This window comes from Echinops telfairi, unplaced genomic scaffold (genome assembly GCF_000313985.2).
Source record: "Echinops telfairi isolate 266 unplaced genomic scaffold, ASM31398v2 ScPeMD7_7458;HRSCAF=8496, whole genome shotgun sequence".
Lineage (NCBI taxonomy): Eukaryota > Metazoa > Chordata > Mammalia > Afrosoricida > Tenrecidae > Echinops > Echinops telfairi.
In genome coordinates, this window is record NW_022111358.1 from 14,691,974 (window position 1) to 14,701,429 (window position 9,456).

Sequence of the window (9,456 nt, forward strand, 5' to 3'; positions counted from 1 at the left end):
CTGTTTGTTGGCCTTTAGGAGTGTTTTCCAGTCCAGTCTGTTGGAGCACCATGCCCTGGCCCCAAAGTCCACCTTCAGCATTCCCTGGGGACCTTGCTGCTCGGTTCCCTTGCTGTTCTGTTGCACCCCCTTAGTGTTTGGCCTCGGTGTGGTGGGGTCAGATCAGGCACAATTCCCACACTGTGTCTCCTATAGGGCTATGGGTCAGTGAGAGACATCAGGTCTCATAGTGGGGCCAGCCATGTGGTCCTCTCTGTGGACTGGCTGCTCTAATCGGGAACATCATCCTCAAGGCCTGGTGGGCCAGGATGTGCTCCATTCTCTCCTCCTCCCCCTTCATCTGCTCCCATATGCTCCTATCAGAAATGTTCCTCTCCTGGAGCTGCAGAGAGAACCACTGCTCTAGGGACTTTCCGGGGTATGCCCATAGTGGAAACTGGGGTACCAGAAGAACATGGTCATGAGTCATGCTCAACCAAGATGGTCAGAGGGCCCAAGAACCACCCCGTTAACCCAAGTATCCCAAATATGGTCCCTTCCCACTTCCATCCCCCACCCAACAGTTTTATTAGCAAGTAATTTACACATCATATAATTCAATAGTTCAATCACTCAATCATATCAAGAATTGTATAATCACCAGACATCAATATATTTTAGAATAGTGCCCCTCCCTTGGTTACCATATATACTCGAGTATAAGCCAACCCAAATATCCAGCAAGGCACCTAATTTTACCACAAAAACTGCATTTAAAATGTGCTGGTAAACTCGGCTTATACTCGAGTATGTACGGTAAACTGTCTCCAAGATCAGTTATGCAATCCCAATCCATTCTAATGCTCCCTCCCCACCTGTCCCACTTCTGCTGTTCCATTTGAGACTGTAACTAACTGATCCACCTCAATCGTGATTTTGTTTTCTACCTTCTCTAATTAGCAAGGCAGGTAGGGCAAGAATCCTTTGAACACCATTATGGTATCATGTTGATGATCTCCCTCATCTAGATGATTCGATTTTGTTTTTCTCTTTGTCTTGCATAAGACTTAATAAAGGGATCTCTCTATAAAATATATTTGAATTTGGGGTCTTTATCCCCTAAATCAGGTAAAAACTAAATTAACCTAAAGCTGGTGCAATGCATTAACAGATTCCTCCTATTCTCCAGTAAGAACATTCACAGAGTAGAAACATGTTAAAAGATCCCTGTCTTTTCTATTTGCCAGAAAGAAGACACCTTGATATTTGATAGTAATGAAGCATGAACTTGGAAATGTTCTGAAGACTATAAATAATTTTCTTTTTTTCTGGCCGTATTCTATTTCACTGCATATCTTGCCAAGCAGTTTTTCATCATTGAATTTTCTAGACTAAACCAACTCAAAAGAAAAAATATTTATTTCATATGAAACCTCTGTTAATATCCAAGAAAATATTTTCATACAAACCAGGAACATTATCAAAACATACCAAGGTGCCAAGACATAATCTTAGCAGGACAGAAAGAACACTGGACCTTCGTTCCAGTTCAGGTTCTGGTACTACCTAAGCCATAGAGCCTCAGGCAAGTCAATGATTACTTCCTTTTGGTCATGAGTCATGCTCAACCAAGATGGTCATACTCAGGACACAATTTCTCTTTTGTTAAATAAGAATCTGACCATATGGCTCACAAAAAGTCCTTCAAATTCTAAATATTGGTTTCAGAAGAATTCTGATACCATATGGTCTTCCTTACTTGTGATTAGTAAGTAGGAGTCCCTGGGTGATAAAATGGTAAAAGCACTAATCCCAAAAGTTGGCAGTTTGAATCCACCTAGAGATGTCTCTGAAACGAAGTCCTGCTGACTCACTTCTGGAAGCCCAGCCATTGAAAAGCCTAGAACACCATTCTACTCTGATACTGCTGGGGCACGACTCAACATCAACTCAACAACTCGGGCCAACTGTAATACTTCACTTTCCTGTACACTTAAAGTTCGTAATTGACAGTACATATCAAGAGCACTAAGATTTAAACTCCCAAATGCAAACCTTTACTCATTTTGTAGCCACTACTAATAACTAAAGTAATTAAGTCAATGGATCACCGCATCACATTATTCTTGGCTAGCTTTTACTTTATTGTAAATTAGGGCAAAGATCATCTTGGAAAATTATGATGGAATTTTCAGATAAGACACTTCACATAAAATAAAATTTGTAAGTGATGTAAAGTAACAGAACTTTGGACTAAGTGATTTCACTTGACTTAGTCCTTGTGACAATCCTATATAAAAGGGGAGCAGATATTTTTTTATCAACAGAAACTAGACCAGCTCATAATGTTAAGAGTTAGAGCTCAAACTTGAATTCAGCCCTTCTGATCTAAAGTTTAATGATCTTTGTGATCATCAAAAGTAATAATTCAAAGTAAAGGCACAAAGAAGTTGGAAAAGTTGGAGATATTTGTACAACTGATTTGGAAAGAAGAAAATAAAAGCAGGTCTGACAGCTAGAAAATCAACTAGCAAATTTACTATATGTTACTGTATGTTAGCCTTTTGATAACATCTAATTTTTATAACTATACTTCTCAAAAATCTTGTCAAAGATAAGTGTAAAAAAGATTCTACCTCAAAAATAAAACATGCAAGTTAAACAAGCTTATTAAACTATTTATAGGCAAACTACTAAAAGACATTAAACCACTTATTACAGGATTCCTGAAGCATAGTTACACGTGTATTTTCTAGTGAAAAGTGAATCATCAATATTAAACTATGATAAATCTGCTGTAACCCAAGTAGATTTTTCTCAAATTAAAAAGCTTGTCTTAAAACAACCCAAGAAAACTGAAAGTAAATATAAAAGATGACTATTTTGTCATTTCATACCAATGTCACATTTACCTATGTATCACCACCCCTCTTCCTGGCATGTAGTAGGTTACGCATTGCCCTGCTAACCGCAAGATCAGCAGTTCGAGACCACCATCACCTGGCTCAAAGGGTCGTTTATGAGTTGATCTTTGGTTAGAATACACAACTAAAATCGATGCTACAAGTAATAGGTACTAGCAGCTGTAGCACTCACGTCTTTATAATTACAAAACTATTAGTACATATACATTTGTCTATATAGCACAGTGCAACTTGTTCACAAAACCTGACAAGCCTCAAAGAGATGAAATACGTTAAAAGTTACAGTAAGAAGCTAATGCGGGTACGCAGCGCCAGTCTACACCTTAGGAGATTTTTTTGCGCGAAGTTGCAAGAAACCAAAAGATACGTGTGTAAAATCTACTGGAGGTCATAGGCAATGTAACTGCGTGCGAGTACCACGTCTGGCTTCTGGGGTTTGAGAGATAAATCGCTCTTCATTTTTTACTGCAAATGCCTCCACTGTAATGAAATACAAGTACAGGAGTCAGGGAACTGACAAAGGTAGAGAGAGCAGTGTTAGATCCACTCTCAGGAGGTCCTCTGCAAAGGCACTGCAGAGCCCAGGCCCCAGTCCCTTGACCGCACGTCCGAGGGCTGTGTAGGAACCGACCCATCGATCACCGCACGCCAGTGGCTGCCCAGGGCAAGACAGCACGCCAGACTGACAGCCCCTCAGAAACAGCTGCAGCATCCACACAGGAGCCCCCTACGCTCAGGTGGCGCACCCCGCGGGAGGCACCGGGGCTGCGCTCACTGCCGAAGCCTCGAACGGTTCCCCAGTCCGCAGAGCGGCGACAACACAGTCAGGAACCAAGTGGCTGCTCCATTGTCTCACCGGCCCACTGTGGGCAGGTGTCCGACACAACCTGGCTACTGGCCGGCGGAGTGCGAATGACAGTCAGCAGCTCCCGAAGACACCTCGCTCGGGGCAGTCGAAGTCACGGACGCCCTCGCTCTGCACCGTGTCCGGGCGTCAGGCTCTGAGGACGGGCTGAGGCGGCGCTGCCCGACTCCCCACGCTCGCTTACTCACCCGCTCGGACGCCGGCTTCTCGGGATCTCCGGATCCCAGCAGCCGCTCCACACCGATTCTCACACCGGCCGCTGCGCTCCAGCAACCGGAACTCGTGGGCGTCACTTCCGGTCCGGTTCCTATCCCGGAGACTTCCTCCCTCGGAGAAACGTTCCCCCTCCTTTCGGCAACCTCGGCCTATCCTCGCGGGATTTCAGTTCGGCTCTCGATTTGTAGCCTGTGGGCGGGGCGAGGGGAAAAAAAAAACAACCACGACCTCTTAGTTTTTGCTCCGGAAGTGATTATGCGGACACCCCAGAAGTAGTAGCTTGCGTGGGGAGAACGTGTTCGCCGCTCTGAAGCAGAGAAGGGAAGGCGCGAGTGAGGAGAGCGGGAATCTAGGTAAATCAGTTTGTCACTTCGCGGAGGGGTGGGATATCGCTCCATTCTCTTTCCATTTGGAAACGTTTCCTCTCATTGCATACCGCCCCTCCCTATCGACTCCTTTGGTAATCCAGTCGCAGGAGCCCTCTCCTTCTACCTTGTTAGCTTTTTTTTGGTTTTCTTTTTAAAGACGGTCAAGCTGCTGCAGGAGGTTTCAAAGTGTGTATTTCTCTGGCAAAGCCTCCAGTTAGGCAGCATCGATGTGGTCCGTCCAATTATGAGACTATGGGACAGGCCCCACACTGCTGTTGAATCAGTTTTAACCAGTACATTTCTCCAAAGATGAATCGATTTCCAAGAATCGAATAGAAAAATTTGACGTCGTGTATCCTTGCCACTGTAGCCATTCCACCTGTTGGGCATGCGTACTAAAGACTAACTCAAAACTAACTCGTAGCCAGTCGGTAGGACGGAGTAGAACTGCCCCCCCCCCCCCCCGGGTTTCCGTGACTGTAAAGCCCAACTGGAGTAGGAACCCTCCCCTTTCTCCCTCGGAGCACTTGGTTTCGAAGGCAGGCCAACGCATAACACACTACCCCACTAACATGGCTAATTATTCTCTTTTCCATCATTTTCCCACTTGGTTTTTTCTCGCCCCCAGTCGAATTTGTCTTCCTTCTGTCTTCACATCTTACTCAACCTTTATTGCAATTTAAATACTATTCTCTCGAGGGCGTGAAACACTTGGTGTGGCCCTTTGACGCTTGGTTTGGAAGAGAGCCTAAGCAATCGAGATGACTGTTTTCTAAAATTGCTGTAAAGTGTGGGCTCCAGAGGCCCTGTACTTGGCAGCTAGCATCAGTAATGGTTGGGGGTGCTATGGCAGAGAATTCGTTGATTAGATTAAGTTACTGCAGTGAGGCCCAAAGTACGCATCCTTTGGAAGTCCAGGACCTCATAACACTCTCTTGAGGCCTCATGGATTGATGAGAAGTTGCATGCATTGAGAGGGTGCCACAGTTCCCTAGGGACAATGGACACTGGAAGCCTCTTGGTGCCAGGACTTCTAGACCTTGCCTGAAATTTTCCTTTCGGTTATAATAAATGGTAACTCTCTGTAGTTATCTTTTTTGAGTTCTGTTATTCTAGCAAATAAACACATATGGGTAGTGAGAGCTAGCAGATAGGCTAGTGTTGGTCTAGTTAGCAGACTCCAGAAAGACCGATCCTAACTATGGAAGCCCACTCTAGTAGTTAGGGATAAATGCCACGTGTGTAGTAGCACTGTGGTTAAGTGCTTAGCTGCTGAAAGGCCAATGGCTCAAACTCCCAGCTGTTCTGTGGGAGAAAGATGTAGCAATCTGCTTCAGTCAAATTTTTAGCTTTGGGAAGCCCCTTTGGAATAGTTCACGGTCTTAAACGGTTGTTATAAGTTGAAATAAGGAGGCCTGGTGGTTTAATGGTAATGCATTGGGCTGCTAATCCCAAGGCCAGCAGTTCAAAAACACTAGCTGATCTTTGGGGGCAAGATGAGAGGCTTTGCACTCTTGTAAACATAAGGGCCTTGGAAACCCATGGGGGCAGTTCTACCCTGTCCCGTGGGATCACTATGAGTCAGAATTTATTCTGGCTATCAGTTTGCTTGGGAGTGTCTGCATAAAGTGGGGAAAATAAAGAGATGTATTATCTTCATGGTTTGGAAATTAGTCATATTCACACAGGCTTTCCTTGACCACATAAACCAGTTAAAGCCCTTTCTTATGTACACCATATATACCAAAAGCATCTTTTCATAACATTCACCTTCCTTATAGTTGCATTTTTGCTTCCCTTTTTGTGAACACCAGTCAGTGAACTGCCTTGTTCACTATATTGTCAGCCTAACAAGGGTATGCCTGCCACATGAGTATTAACTGTTAGGTGCTGTTGAGTCTGTTGAGATCCCATGTGCAACAGGATGAAGCATCACCCAGTACGTGTTGCCTGGGCCACCGTGCCTTCTCAAGGGCTCCACTTACCTGTACTATAAATGAGGCACAAGTGTCTCAGTATAAACATAGTGAGGCACTTGTGTTCTGTAAGACTTGGCAAAAATACTGGGGTTTTTTTTGCTTCTCATTGTTAGTGCCTTTTATCATTTCTATAAATCTGTGGAGATTGGCATAACAATTATAACAGCAAATTTATCTTCCCTTATTTTACATGGTAGTTACATTTCTGGAAAATGCAACAATTCTAAAACCATGCAAGAAATAAATTGTTCACATGTATGGAATGGAGTGGGGTCTACTCTTAAGTATTTAGTTTTTCATCTACAATATTGCTTAATGAGACAACTTTTCATCATGCAAACCTTGTACTATCCTGTCCAGTAAATGCTATTAGCACAGTTCACCTCAGTCCCATTTTTGTGACCACTGGACCCTTCTCTGGAAGCTCCACACTGTCCCCAAGAATAAGTGCATTACAACACAGCTGTCAGCACCGACTTGCAGACAGGGCTAAGTTCTTTTGATTCCTCTTTATCCTTTAAAAATCTTGATAAAATATTTCCTCTCCCCTCAAAAATGTAGGGAATACTGAGGCGACCAGGGACTGTAGAATCCAAGAATTTTCTCACATGAAAATGCAAAATGACAGGTTTTGCTTGTTGGTGATATACTGTCAGCATTTATCTGACAAGTCTTCTTTTTAACTTACACCTTCTTTCTTTCCTTTAAGATGCTCTCCAAGTTGTTGGTAATGGATTACTTGGCTCACCCTGGCACACTCGGCTGGGCTGTCGGAGTTGCCTGTGGCATGTGTCTGGGCTGGTGCCTCCGAGTACCCTTTGGAATGATTCCCAAAAGCTCCGTGAGAGAGACAGACAAAGAGACCAGAACTGAAGCCAGCATCTTAGGAGAGAGTGGAGAATACAAAATGATTCTTGTGGTTCGAAATGACTTAAAGATGGGAAAGGGGAAAGTAGCTGCCCAGTGCTCTCATGCTGCAGTTTCTGCCTACAAGCAAATTCAAAGAAGAAACCCTGAATTACTCAAAGAATGGGAATACTGCGGCCAGCCCAAAGTAGTGGTCAAAGCCCCTGATGAAGAAACCCTGATTGAACTGTTGACCCATGCCAAAATGCTAGGATTAACTGTGAGTTTAATTCAAGATGCTGGACGTACTCAGATTGAACCAGGCTCTCGGACTGTCCTAGGAATTGGGCCAGGACCAGCAGACCTAATTGACAAAGTCACTGGTCATCTAAAACTTTACTAAGTAAATTTTGTATGATCCCTCCACCACAGTCATAATCAATCTGTTTCCCCATCCCCCCAAGTCCAATCAGTAATCCTTGAATTGAAAATAAAATCTGCCTCCACTTGTTCTATCATGTATTTGCATAATTAGCATCGTGAACTTAAAAAAATACTGTTGGTAGTATCTGGGATCTTAAAGGCTTGAAGGCAAATAAGTGGCCATCTAGCTGAGAAGCAACAACGCCCACAAGGAAGAAGCACACCAGCCTGTGTGATCACGAGGTTTCGAAGGGATCAGGTATCAGGCATCCAAGAAGAAAAAATCATATTGTGAATGAGGGGGAGTGGAGACCCAAAGCCCATCTGTAGGCAACTGGACATCCCCTTATGGAAGGGGAGGGTCACAGGGAGGAGATGAGCTAGTCAGGGTACAGTGTAGCAACGATTACCAACATACAACTTTTCTCCAGCTCCTAAATGCTGCCCCGCCCCCCGCACTATCATGATCCCAATTCTACCTTACAAATCTGGCTACACCAGAGCATGTACACTGGTACAGACAGGAACTGGAAACACAGGGAATCCAGGACAGATGATCCCTTCAGGACCAGTGGTGTGTGGTGATACCGGGAGGGTGGGTTAGAAAGGGGGAACCAATTAACAGGGATCTACATATAACCTCCCTGGGGGACGGACAACAGAAAAGTGGGTTCACAAGGGAGGGGCTGGCAGCAAAGGAGGGGGAAAAGTAAGCTGATGCCAGGGTCTGACATGGGGAGCAAATGTTTTGAGGATGAGGGTAACAAATGTACAAATGTGCTTCATACAATTGATGTATGTATGGGTTGTGATAAGAGTTGTATGAGCCCCCGATAAAATTATTTAAATTATATATATATATACACACACACATACTGTTGGTTAAATGGTCCTGATAGTCAAGTGACAGGTACTGAAGCAAAAATATTTAAAAGAGAAGGCAGGGAAAGCATTTGCTTGGGCTACAGTCATATATGTTTGTCTGGTAGCCCTGTCTTCTCCAGACTGGTCGTATCCCCTATACTGGAACGGCTTCAAGGGCATTCCTCCTGGATTCAAACTTCAGATTTGGTTCCCTTGTTGACACTTTGCATGACTTTTTTTTTAAATCAGTTTATTGGGGCTTGTAAAATTCAAGCACATTTGTACATTTGTTGCCATCATTTTCAGAACATTTTCCTCTACTTTAGCCGTTGGTATCAGCTTCTCATTTTTCCCCCCACCTCCACCCTCCCTCATCAACCCTTGATAATTTATGTTTTCATGTCTTACACTGACCGACTCCATGTCTCCCTTTACTATTTTTGTTGTCCATCCCCCTAGCGGGGGTTATATGTAGATGATTGTGATTGGTGTCCGCTTTCTCCCCCCACCTCCCCCTCTCCCCCCTTGTATGGCTACTCTCAATATCGGTCCTGAGGGGTTTATCTGTCCTGGATTCCGTGTGTTTCCAGCTCTTATCTGTGCCAGTGTACATGTTCTGGTCTAGCCAGATTTGTAAGGTAGAATTGGGGTCATGATAGTTGGGGATGGTGGTAGCATTAAAGAACTAGATGAAAGTTATGTGTTTCATCAGTACTATACTGCACCCTGACTGGCTCGTTTCTTCCTTGTGACCCTTCTATAAGGGGATGTCCAATTGTCTACAGATGGGCTTTGGGTTTCCACTCTGCACTCCTCATTCACAATTATATGACTCTTTGTTCTGGGTCTTTGATGCCTGATAGCCAATCCCATTGATCCCTTGGGATCACACAGGCTGGTATGCTCCTTCCATGTGAGCTTTGTTGCTTCTTCAAGCCTTTAAGAACCCAGATGTTGTATCTTTTGATAGCTGGGCACCATCAACTTTCTTC

General features: G+C 44.1%; 2 protein-coding genes across 2 annotated transcripts in view; one reads left to right on the forward strand and one right to left on the reverse strand.

The window, feature by feature from the left end:
* Positions 1-4,034, reverse strand: part of VMP1 (vacuole membrane protein 1) — a 115,339-nt gene extending 111,305 nt beyond the window's left edge. Inside the window, exon 1 of the mRNA XM_004707005.4 lies at positions 3,957-4,034. The gene's annotated coding sequence lies outside the window, so the exon portion shown is untranslated. The remainder of the gene's footprint in view (positions 1-3,956) is intronic.
* A 220-nt stretch (positions 4,035-4,254) lies between these two features.
* PTRH2 (peptidyl-tRNA hydrolase 2) lies at positions 4,255-7,690 on the forward strand. Its single transcript, XM_004707008.2, has 2 exons — positions 4,255-4,337; positions 7,041-7,690. Exon 2 carries the CDS (start codon positions 7,041-7,043, stop codon positions 7,578-7,580), a length of 540 nt encoding a protein of 179 aa, XP_004707065.1. The 5' UTR covers positions 4,255-4,337; the 3' UTR covers positions 7,581-7,690.
* The last annotated feature ends 1,766 nt before the right edge of the window (positions 7,691-9,456 follow it).